General features: G+C 45.9%; 1 protein-coding gene across 5 annotated transcripts in view; it reads right to left on the reverse strand.

Moving 5' to 3' along the window:
* Positions 1-12536, reverse strand: part of ss18 (SS18 subunit of BAF chromatin remodeling complex) — a 114610-nt gene that overhangs the window by 20933 nt on the left and 81141 nt on the right. For all 5 annotated transcript variants that reach the window (XM_085992243.1, XM_085992242.1, XM_085992246.1 and 2 more), the window contains one exon: positions 3616-3743. In XM_085992243.1, coding sequence (XP_085848369.1) covers positions 3616-3743 — 128 coding nt within the window. The remainder of the gene's footprint in view (positions 1-3615; positions 3744-12536) is intronic.

Genomic DNA, 12536 nt, shown 5'->3' on the forward strand with positions numbered 1-12536 from the left:
CCAATGGTGGAGCGATGGAAATCGGGGATGGGCAAGAGGCCAGAATTGGAGGAGCGCAGGGAGCTCGGAGGGTTGCAGGCAATGTTCCCGTTATTTTTTTTTTGGGTGCACGGCCCCTTTTCGCATGCCTGGTTTCTCCTATTGAAAAGATGGCAAGCCAGCTGTGTGGGCGGGACAGCTTAAAGGGAACATTGGCTGGAGGAGGTGAGAGAGATAGGGAGGGGGCGAGGCCATGGAAAGATTTGAAAACAATGAGAATTTTCCAAAATTCTATAGACTCTGGAACAGTTTCCATGGATTGGAGGGTAGCTAATGTAACCCCACTAGCCAAAAAAGCTGGTAAGAGAGAAAACAGGGAATTATAGACCGGTAAGTCTGACATCGGTAGTGGGGAAAATGCTAGAGTCCATTATAAAAGATGTAATAGCAGAGCACTTGGAAAACAGTGACAGGGTCGGACAAAGTCAACATGGATTTACAAAAGGTAAATCATGCTTGACTAATCTACTGGAATTTTTTGAGGATGTAACTGGTAGAATAGATAAGGGAGAACCAGTGGATGTGGTGTATTTCGACTTTCAGAAGGCTTTCGATAAGGTCCCGCGTAAGAGATTAGCATGCAAAGTTAAAGCACATGGGATTGGGGGTAAGGTACTGTCTTGGATAGAGAAGTGGTTGGCAGACAGGAAGCAAAGAGTTGGATCACATACATTATATAAATGTATTTATTATATATATATATAAAATGATCTAGACGAGGGAACTAGATGTAATATCTCCAAGTTTGCAGACGACACAAAGCTGGGTGGGCGTGTGTGCTGTGAGGAGAATGCAGAGAAACTCCAGTATGATTTGGACAGGTTGGGTGATTATACTGCATTTGCCATGCTTCTGCCCAATGTGGATAAATGCGAGGTTATCCACTTCGGTGGCAAAAACAGGAAGACAGATTATCTGAACGGCAATAGATTGGGAAAAGGGGAAGTACAACGAGACCTGGGTGTCCTTGTGCACCAGTCGCTGAAGGTAAGCATGCAGGTGCAGCAGGCGGTTAAGAAGGCAAATGGTGTGTTGGCCTTCATGGCGAGAGGATTCGAGTACAGGAGCAAGGATGTCTTGCTGCAGTTGTACAGGGCCTTGGTGAGACCACACCTTGAGTATTGTGTGCAGTTTTGGTCACCTTATCTGAGGAAGGATGTTCTTGCCATGGAGAGAGTGCAGTGAAGATTCACCAGACTGATACCTGGGATGGCAGGAATGACGTATGAGGAGAGATTGGGTCGATTAGGCTTATATTCGCTAGAGTTTAGAAGAATGAGAGGGGAGCTCATTGAAACTTATAAAATTCTAACAGGACTAGACAGACTAGATGCAGGAAGGATGTTTCCGATGGCGGGGGTGTCCAGAACCAGGGGTCACAGTCTAAGGATAAGGGGTAAGCCATTTAGGACAGAGATGAGGAGGAAGTTCTTCACCCAGAGAGTGGTGAACCTGTGGAATTCTCTACCACAGAAGGCCGTTGAGGCCAATTCATTAAATATATTCAAGAAGGAGTTAGATATATTTCTTAAGGCTAAAGGGATATGGGAAGAAAGCAGGGACAGGATACTGAGTTTGGATGATCAGCCATGATCTCATTGAATGGCGGAACAGGCTCGAGGGGCCGAATGGCCTACTCCTGCTCCTATCTTCTATGTTTCTATGATCGAGGCGCTGCGAAAACGGGAAGCCAATGTCGCTCAGTGAGCACAGGGGGTGAGGGGTGAACAGGACTTGGTGCGAGTTAGGACACGACTCCCCTTCTCCCGTCCAGTTGCTCGGTCAGTTTGGGGACTGTAGACATTTCATGTCTCCTGTCGATAGTCTTGATGGGGAATGCACTGCTGCTGTCAGGACTGCTTTTGCAGGAGTTTCCTCCATTCGGGGACGGGAGTACTCTGTACCCCATCGGGTGGCCTTGGCTAGGAACTAACTATCGGAGAGTTAGAATATCAGGCAATACCGCTGGACCGCAAACACTTTGGGGTGGGAAGATTGATGCTTGAGCATGAGAGATACTGCACCCTCTCCCACTTCAATGTCCACAACATTTAATTCATCGGTTCGATAGATTATGAAATGGACAAGTAAACTAAACTTGTTTTGTTTTTAAGAATTCCCAGTCTTCTTATTTCCATTGTCTGGTCTAACTGGGCCAAGAACAGCAAATAAAATGAAAAAACTTTTATTTCCATCGCGCCTTTCACCACCTCAGGACGTCCCAAAGCACTTTACAGCCAATGAAGTACCTTGTGAAGCGCAGTCACTGTTGTAATGTAGGAAACACGGCAGCCAATTTGCACACAGCAAGCTCCCACAAACAGCAAGGTGGTAATGACCAGATAATCTGTTTTTAGTGATGTTAGTTAAGGGATAAATATTGGCCAGGACATCAAGGATATCGCCCCTGCTCTTCTTCGAAATAGTGCCACGGGATCTTTTAAATCCACCCCAGAGGGCAGACGGGGAGCCTCATCTGAAAAACGACAGTGCAGCGTCCCCTCAGTGTCAGCCTTCGTGCTGAAGTGTCCAGAGTGGGACTTCAACCCACAACCTTCTGACCCGGAGGCGAGGGTGCTGCCCACTGAGTCACAGCTGACACGATGCCCCCAGATCTCAGCACATCCCACTCTGAACTAGCTCCCCTGAAAGGTGATTTTGGTTTTAAATCCTTCCTCTCCACCACCCCACATCCATCAGGCACCCTCGGTTTCCTTCCCCAAGGAGTATACGCAAGCCTGCAGGAGGACCGTCGACCGGCCATTCGACTGCGTGGGCATCACAGCTGAGCCAGATCCTTTATTCACTTATTGAGTTTTGTAGTGACTGGATTTTCTGATAAAAGATCAGAAGCAAAAATTCTGGCTGATGTTGGCCCCCAACTCCCTTCCCAAAGCACATTGACACCAATTATAATGCTTCATCCAGACTGTTGGGCTGAATTTTCCACCTCTACACTTAAGTACAACAATGTGCTTCAGTCCAGCACATCAGGCTCCTGTTTGTAAAATAAATGTGATCATAGAAATTTACGGCACAGGAGGAGGCCATTCGGCCCATCGTGTCCATGCCGGCCGACAAAGAGCTCTCCAGCCTAATCCCACTTTCCAGCTCTTGGCCCGTAGCCCTGTAGGTTACGGCACTTCAAGTGCATATCCAAGTACTTTTTAAATGTGATGAGGGTTTTTGCCTCGACCACCCTTTCAGGCAGTGAGTTCCAGACCCCCACCACCCTCTGGGTGAAAAAAGTTCTCCTCAACTCCCCTCTAATCCTTCCACCAATTACTTTAAATCTCTGCCCCCTGGTTATTGACCTCTCTGCTAAGGGAAATAGGTCCTTCCTATCCACTCTATCTAGGCCCCTCATAATTTTATACACCTCAATTAAATCTCCCCTCAGCCTCCTCTGTTCCAAAGAAAACAACCCCAGCCGATCCAATCTTTCCTCGTAGCTAAAATTCTGCAGTCCTGGCAACATCCTCGTAAATCTCCTCTGTACCCTCTCCAGTGCGATCACATCCTTCCTGTAACGTGGGGACCACATTGATTTGCGTAAACACACCACACGTCCCGTACCTGGTCATACCCATAGGACCTCTGCTGCTGCTGTGGGGGGCCAGGTTGGGGGGGTCTGTATCCTACGTACTGCTGACCTTGAGCTTGTGGATAGCTGGTGTACTGGCTTGGAGCAGCTTGTGAAGGACCTGCAAGCAGAAAAGTATTTCAAATCAATCAAACACACTGAAATATTGTACTTCCCAGTTTCGCAGCCGATTCACACTCCAGTAATAAAAAGGGCAAAAGCAGGAACTAAGTGTCACAAAACATATTTGAAAGTTCTCTATCTGAATGCACGTAGCATTCGTAACAAAATAGACGAGTTAATGGCTCAAATGACTACATATGGGTATGATCTTGTGGCCATTACAGAAACATGGCTGCAGGGTGACAATGCCTGGGAATTAAACATACCAGGTTATTTAACGATCAGGAAGGAAGGGGAGGTGGGGTGGCTGTGTTAATAAAGGAAGGAATCACTGTAATACAGAGAAATGATATTGGGTCAAAAGATCAGGATAATGAAACAGTTTGGGTGGAGGTAAGGAATAATGAGGGGAAAAAAAACACTAGTGGGTGTAGTCTATAGGCCTCCGAACAGTTGCAACTCTGTTGGACGGAGTATCAATCAGGAAATAGTTGAGGCTTGTAATAAGGGAACATCTATAATTATGGGGGATTTTAACTATCATATTAATTGGACAAATCAAATTGGGCAGGGCTGCCTTGAGGATGAGTTCATTGAGTGTATTAGGGATGGGTTTCTTGAGCAGTATGTAACTGAACCGACCAGGGGGCAAGCAACCTTAGATCTGGTCCTGTGTAACGAGACAGGATTAATTAAAAATGTCCTAGTAAAGGATCCCCTTGGAATGAGTGACCATAACATGGTTGAATTCCATATTCAATTAGAGGGTGAGAAGGTTGGATCTCAAACAAGCGTGCTAAGCTTGAATAAAGGAGACTATGAAGGTATGAGAGCGGAATTGAGTAGAGTGGATTGGGAAAATAGATTAAAGGGTAAGACGATACATGATCAGTGGTGTACATTTAAGGAGTTATTTTACAACTTCCAAAAAATATATATTCCACTGAGAAGAAAAGGGTGTAAAAGAAAAGACAGCCATCCGTGGCTAAGTAAAGAAATTAAGGATAGTATTCGACTAAAAACAAGGGCATATAAGGTAACCAAATCTAGTGGGAGGATAGAGGATTGGGAAAACTTTAAAAGACAGCAAAAAATAACAAAAAGATTGATTAAGAAAGGGAAGATAGATTATGAAAGTAAATTAGCAAAAAATATAAAAACAGATAGTAAGAGTTTTTATAGTTATATAAAAGGAAAAAGGGTGGCTAAAGTAAATGTTGGTCCCTTAGAGGGTGAGACCGGGAAATTAATGGTGGGAAATATGGAGATGGCAAAAACACTGAATGAATATTTTGTATCAGTCTTTACAGTAGAGGACACTAAGAATATCCCAACACTGGACAAACAGGGGGCAATGGGGGGAAGGAGCTAAACACGATCAAAATCACTAAGGAAGTGGTACTCGGTAAAATAATGGGACTCAAGCCGGATAAATCACCTGGACCTGATGGCTTACATCCTAGGGTCTTGAGGGAAGTGGCGATAGGGATTGTGGATGCATTGGTAATAATTTTCCAAAACTCCCTGGACTCAGCAAAGGTCCCGGCAGACTGGAAAACTGCTAATGTAACACCCTTATTTAAAAAGGGCAGTAGACAGAAGGCTGGAAACTATAGACCAGTTAGCCTAACATCTGTGGTAGGTAAAATTTTGGAGTCCCTTATTAAGGAGACAGTAACAGGACATTTGGATAATCATAATTTAATAGGACAAAGTCAGCATGGTTTTATGAAGGGGAAGTCATGTTTGACAAATTTGCTGGAGTTCTTTGAGGAAGTAACATATAGGGTGGATAAAGGGGAACCAGTGGACGTAGTGTATTTAGACTTCCAAAAGGCATTTGACAAGGTGCCACACAAAAGATTATTGCTTAAGATAAAAAATCACGGGATTGGGGGCAATATTCTGGCATGGATAGAGGATTGGCTATCTAACAGAAGGCAGAAAGTTGGGATAAATAGTTCATTCTCAGACTGGCAATCAGTAACTAGTGGTGTTCCGCAGGGGTCAGTGCTGGGTCCCCAACTCTTTACAATCTATATTAACGATTTGGAGGAGGAGACCGAGTGTAACATATCAAAGTTTGCAGATGATACTAAGATGGGAGGGAAAGTAGTGAGTGAGGAGGACATAAAAAACCTGCAAGGGGACATAGACAGGCTAAGTAAGTGGGCAGAGATTTGGCAGATGGAATACAATACTGGAAAGTGTGAGGTTATGCACTTTGGCAGGAAAAATCGTAGAGCAAGTTATTATCTTAATGGCAAGAAACTGGAAAGTACTGAAGTACAAAGGGATCTGAGGGTCCTGGTGCACGAAACTCAAAAGGTTAGTATGCAGGTGCAGCAAGTGATTAAGAAGGCCAATGGAATGTTGGCTTTCATTGCTAGGGGGATAGAATATAAAAATAGGGAGGTATTACTTCAGTTGTACAAGGTATTGGTGAGACCGCACCTGGAATACTGCATACAGTTTTGGTGTCCATACTTAAGAAAAGACATACTTGCTCTCGAGTCAGTACAAAGAAGGTTCACTCGGTTAATCCCGGGGATGAGGGGATGGACATATGGGGAGAGGTTGAGTAGATTGGGACTCTACTCATTGGAGTTCAGAAGAATGAGAGGCGATCTTATTGAAACATATAAAATTGTGAAGGGGTTGGATCGGGTGGATGCGGGGAGGATGTTCCCGATGATGGGTGAAACTAGAACTAGGGGGCATAGTCTTAGAATAAGGGGCTGCTCTTTCAAAACTGAGATGAGGAGGAACTACTTAATTCAGAGGGTGGTAGGTCCATGGAATATGCGGCCCCAAAAAGCTGTAGAAGCTACATCATTACATAAATTTAAAACAGAAATAGACAGTTTCCTAGAAGTAAAGGGAATTAAGGGTTACGGGGAGCGGGCAGGAATTTGGACATGAGTCTAGGTTCGGATCGGTCATGGCCCTGTGGGTAGCGGAGCGGGCCCAGGGGCCGTGTAGCCTGATCCTGCTCCTATTTCGTGTGTCTAATTCTGTTTGATTCAGGAGATGGTTCTGTGATAGTAGATTGGCGGTTAGGATCAGATCAGCCATGATCTTATTGAATGGTGGAGCAGGCTCGAGGGGCCGATTGGCCTACTCCTGCTCCTATTTCTTATGTTCTTATGACCAGATAATCTGTTTTGAGGGATAAATATTGGCCCCGGGACACCGGGGAAAACTCCCCTGCTCCTCTTCGAAATAGTGACCATGGGATCTTTTACGCCCACCTGAGAGAGCAGACGGGGCCTCGGCTTAACCTCTCGTCCGAAAGACGGCACCTCCGACAGTGCGGCGCTCCCACAGCACTGCACTGGGAGAGTCAGCCTAGATTTTTGTGCTCAAGTCTCTGGAGTGGGACTGGAACCCACGACCTTCTGACTCAGAGGCGGGAGTGCTGCCCACTGAGCCATGGCTGAGATGCAGACTGTTTTCAACAATTAAAATGTATATTGTAAAAAAAAAAAAAAATCCTTATTTTTAAGTCTTTTTTAATACATAATAAACCTGGCTATTAAATTTGTCTGGTGCAATAGCAGCTTTGCTTTAAGCTATTGGCCGTAAACTTGAGCTGATCCAAAACACTGCTATCCTCACTCACACCAAGGCCCATTCCTCAACTTCAACAGCTCATTGAAACATATCAAATTCTGAAGAGGCTTGACAGGGTAGATGCTGAGAGGTTGTTTCCCCTGGCTGGAGAGTCTGGAACTCGGAATCACAGTGTCAGGATAAGGGGTCGGCCATTTTGAACTGAGCTCAGAAATTTCTTACATAGAAACATAGAAGATAGGAGCAGGAGTAGGCCATTCGGCCCCTCGAGCCTGCTCCACCAATCAATGCGATCATGGCTGATCATCCAAATTCAGTACCCTGTCCCTGCTTTCTCCCCATATCCCTTCAGCCGTCAGAAATATATCCAACTTCTTCTTGAATATATTTAATGAATTGGCCTCTACTGCCTTCTGTGGTAGAGAATTCCACAGGTTCACCACTCTCTTTGGATCTTTGGAATTCTGCGCCCCAGAGGGCTGTGGAGACTCAGTCGTCGAGTATATTCAAGGCTGAGATTGATAGATTTTTGGACTCTCAGGGAATCGAGGGATATGGGGATAGTGCAGGAAAGTGGAGTTGAGGTCGAAGATCAGCCATGATCTTACTGAATGGCGGAGCAGGCTCGAGGGGCCATATGGCCGACTCCTGCTCCTAATTTTTGTGTTCCAGGTTTCCACTACACTTTGTGTGAAGAAATGTTTCCTGACATCACCCCTGAACAGCCTAACTCTAATTTTAAGGTTACGCCCCCTATTTCTCAGCTCCCTCCCACCATAAGAACATAAGAAATAGGAGCAGGAGTAGGCCAATCGGCCCCTCGAGCCTGCTCCGCCATTCAGTAAGATCATGGCTGATCTGATCCTAACCGCCAATCTACTATCACAGAACCATCTCCTGAATCTAACAGAATTAGACACATGAAATAGGAGCAGGATCAGGCTACACAGCCCCTGGGCCCGCTCCGCTACCCACAGGGCCATGACCGATCCGAACCTAGACTCATGTCCAAATTCCTGCCCGCTCCCCGTAACCCTTAATTCCCTTTACTTCTAGGAAACTGTCTATTTCTGTTTTAAATTTATGTAATGATGTAGCTTCTACAGCTTTTTGGGGCAGCATATTCCATGGACCTACCACCCTCTGAATTAAGTAGTTCCTCCTCATCTCAGTTTTGAAAGAGTAGCCCCTTATTCACAGAATCACAGAAACCCCACAATGCAGATAGAGGCCATTTCGGCCCATCGAGCCTGCACCGACACATATCCCACCCGATCCCCGTAACCCCTACACATATCCCACCCTGTCCCCGTATTTAATCCCCCTAACACTAAGGGTCAATTTATCATAGCCAATCAACCTAACCCGCACATCTTTGGACTGTGGGAGGAAACCGGAGCACCCGGAGGAAACCCACGCAAACACGGGGAGAATGTGCAAACTCCACACAGACAGTCACCCGAGGCCGGATTCGAACCCAGGTCCCTGGCGCTGTGAGGCAACAGTGCTAACCACTACAACGGAGTGACTCGCTCAGCTCTTTCAGAGGGGCAGTTAAGAGTGAATCATGTTGGTGTGGGGACTGGAGTCACGAATAGGCCCAGACCTTGGGGGGGGGGGGAGGACGGCAGGTTCGTTTCCGACATTGCAACGTTAGTCTGTGTCCAGGATACGCTTCAACAGGACTACACCGGCTGTAAAGCACTTTGGGTCGTCCCGAGGTGGTGAAAGGCGCTGGAGAAATGCCAGACTATCTTCCCTTCCCTAAAGGACAGTAGTGACCCAGTTGGGGGTTTCCTTTTTTTGAAAATGACAATCCGACAGCTTCATGGGTCACTTTTACCGAAAGGAACTTTAAAAAAAAAATTGTTAAAAATTGAATTCAAATTTCCAAACTGCCCAGGGTGGGATTTGAACCCACATTCTCTGGATTATTAGACCAGCAACATAACCATTACACCAGCGTGCCACAGAAGAGTTGACATGGTGCTGGGCAGTGAGGTGGAAAATTGAATCTACTCTATGTCTGAACTGACTCTCTCCACTCGCTGTCCTGTGACAGTTTGAACTGACTCTCTCCACTCTCTGTCCTGTCACAGTTTGAACTGACTCTCTCCACTCTCTGTCCTGTGACAGTTTGAACTGACTCTCTCCACTCTCTGTCCTGTCACAGTTTGAACTGACTCTCTCCACTCTCTGTCCTGTGACAGTTTGAACTGACTCTCTCCACTCTCTGTCCTGTCACAGTTTGAACTGACTCTCTCCACTCTCTGTCCTGTGACAGTTTGAACTGACTCTCTCCGCTCTCTGTCCTGTCACAGTTTGAACTGACTCTCTCCGCTCTCTGTCCTGTCACAGTTTGAACTGACTCTCTCCGCTCTCTGTCCTGTCACAGTTTGAACGGACTCTCTCCGCTCTCTGTCCTGTGACAGTTTGAACTGACTCTCTCCACTCTGTCCTGTCACAGTTTGAACGGACTCTCTTTGCTCTCTGTCCTGTCACAGTTTGAACTGACTCTCTCCACTCTGTCCTGTGACAGCTTGAACTGACTCTCTCCACTCTCTGTCCCGTGGCATGCTCCTCCTGCACTATGTGGGAAATCAGGGACACTTCCCGTGTCCCTGATGACCATGTATGCGGGACGTGTATCCAGCTGCAGCTACTGACAGACCGCATTACGGTGCTGGAGCGGCAAATGGATACATACTGGCGCATTCGCGTTGCTGAGGACAGCACGTCGTGGATAGCACGTTTAATGAGTTGGTCACACTGCAGGTAAAGGCTGCACAGGCAGGAAGGGAATGGGTGACAGCCAGGCAGAGTAGTAGGCGCAGGCAGGTAGTGCAGGGGACCCCTCTGGCCATCCCCCTCTCAAACAAATATACCACTTTGGATATTGTTGAGGGAGATGGCTTATCAGGGGAAGGCAGCAGCAGCCAACTTCCTGGCACCATGGGTGGTTCTGCTGCACAGGACGGGGGGAAAAAGAGCAGGAGAGGTGTAGTGATAGGGGATTCTATTGTAAGGGGAATAGATAGGCGTTTCTGCGGCTGCAAACGAGACTCCAGGATGGTATGTTGCCTCCCTGGTGCAAGGGTCAAGGTTGTCTTGGAGCGGCTGCAAGGCATTCTGGAAGGGGAGGGTTAACAGCCAGTTGTCGTGGTGCATATAGGTAAAAAACAGGATGAGGTCCTAAAAGCTGAATGTAGGGAGTTAGGAGGTAAATTAAAAAATAGGTCTTCAAAGGTAGTAATCTCAGGATTGCTACCAGTGCCATGTGCTAGTCAGAGTAGAAATAGAAGGATATTTCAGATGAATACATGGCTAGCGGAATGGTGCAAGGGGGAGGGATTCAAATTCCTGGGACATTGGAACCGGTTCTGGGGAAGGTTGGACCAGTACTAACTGGACGTATTGCACCTGGGCAGGGCTGGTACCGATGTCCTTGGGGGGAGTGTTTGCTAGTGTTGTTGGGGAGGATTTAAACTAAAATGGCAGGGGGTTGGGAACCTGTGCAGGGAGACAGAGGAAAGGGAAGCAAGGATAAAAGCAAAGTAGTGGCAGTCAGAGAAATCAAGGGTGTAAATCAAACATGACCACAGCAAATAATAATTCTAAAAACCCTAAGAGTGTTAAAAAAACCAAGCCTGAAGGCTTTGTGTCTTAATGCGAGGAGCATTTGTAATAAGGTGGTAATAAGGTGGATGAATTAGCTGCGCAAATAGATATAAACGGATATGATATAATTGGGATTACGGAGACATGGCTCCAGGGTGAGCGAGGCTGGGAATTCAACATCCAGGGGTATTCAATATTCAGGAAAGACAGGCAAAAAGGAAAAGGAGGTGGGGTAGCATTGCTGGTTCAAGAGGAGATTAACACAATAGTAAGGAAGGATATTAGCTCTGATGATGTGGAATCTGTATGGGTAGAGCTGAGAAATACCATGGGGCAGAAAACGTCAGTGGGAGTTGTATACAGGCCCCCAAACAGTAGGGGATGGCATTAAACGGGAAATTAGAGATGCGTGCAATAAGGGCACAGCAGCTAGCATGGGTGACTTTAATCTACATATAGATTGGGCTAACCAAATTAGTAACAATACTGTGGAGGAGGAATTCCTAGAGTGTACACGGGATAGTTTCCTGGACCAATATGTCGAGGAACCAACTAGAGATCAGGCCATCTTAGACTGGGTATTAAGTAATGAGAAAGGATTGATTAGCAATCTTGTTGTGAGAGGCCCCTTGGGGAGGAGCGATCATAATGAGATCGATTTCTTTATTAAGATGGAGAGTGAAGTAGTTGACTCAGAGACCAGGGTCCTGAATTTAAATAAAGGAAACTACGATGGTATGAGGCGCGAGTTGGCTAGGATGGATTGGGGAACATTACTTAAAGGGTTGACGGTGGATAGGCAATGGCAAATATTTAAAGCTCGCATGGATGAACAACAGAATTTGTTCATCCCTGTTTGGCATAAAAATAAAACAAAAAAGGGGACTCAACCATGGCTAACAAGGGAAATTAGGGATAGCATAAGATCCAAGGAGAGGACATATAAATTGGCCAGAAAAAGCAGCAAACCTGAGGATTGGGAGCAGTTTAAGATTCAGCAAAGGAGGACAAAGGGATTAATTAAGAAGGGGAAAATAGAGTACGAGAGTAAGCTTGCAGGGAACATAAAAACTGACTGCAAAAGCTTCGAGATATGTGAAGAGAAAAAGATTGGTGAAGTCAAGCATAGGTCCCTTGCAGTCAGAATCAGGGGAAATTATAATGGGGAACAAAGAAATGGCAGACCAAGTAAATACATACTTTGGTCCTGTCTTCACAAAGGAGGGCACAAATAATCTCCCAGAGATGTCGGGGAACATAGGTCTAATGAGAGGGAGGAACTGAATGAAATCAGTATTTGTAGGGAAATTGATGGGATTGAAGGCCGATAAATCCCCAGGGCCCGATAATCTACACCCTAGGGTACTTAAGGAAGTGGCCCTAGAAATAGTAGATGCATTGCTGGTCATCTTCCAAAATTCTAAAGACTCTGGAACAGTACCCATGGATTGGAGGGTAGCTAATGTAACCCCACTATTTAAAAAAGGTGGTAGAGAGAAAATAGGGAATTATAGACCGGTAAGCCTGACATCAGTAGTGGGGAAAATGCTAGAGTCCATTATAAAAGATGCAAGAGCAAAGGACTTGGAAAACAGTGACA

The sequence above is a fragment of the Somniosus microcephalus genome, chromosome 7 (genome assembly GCF_052327205.1).
Source record: "Somniosus microcephalus isolate GS21.2 chromosome 7, FLI_Smic_1.0, whole genome shotgun sequence".
NCBI classification, from domain to species: Eukaryota; Metazoa; Chordata; class Chondrichthyes; order Squaliformes; family Somniosidae; genus Somniosus; species Somniosus microcephalus.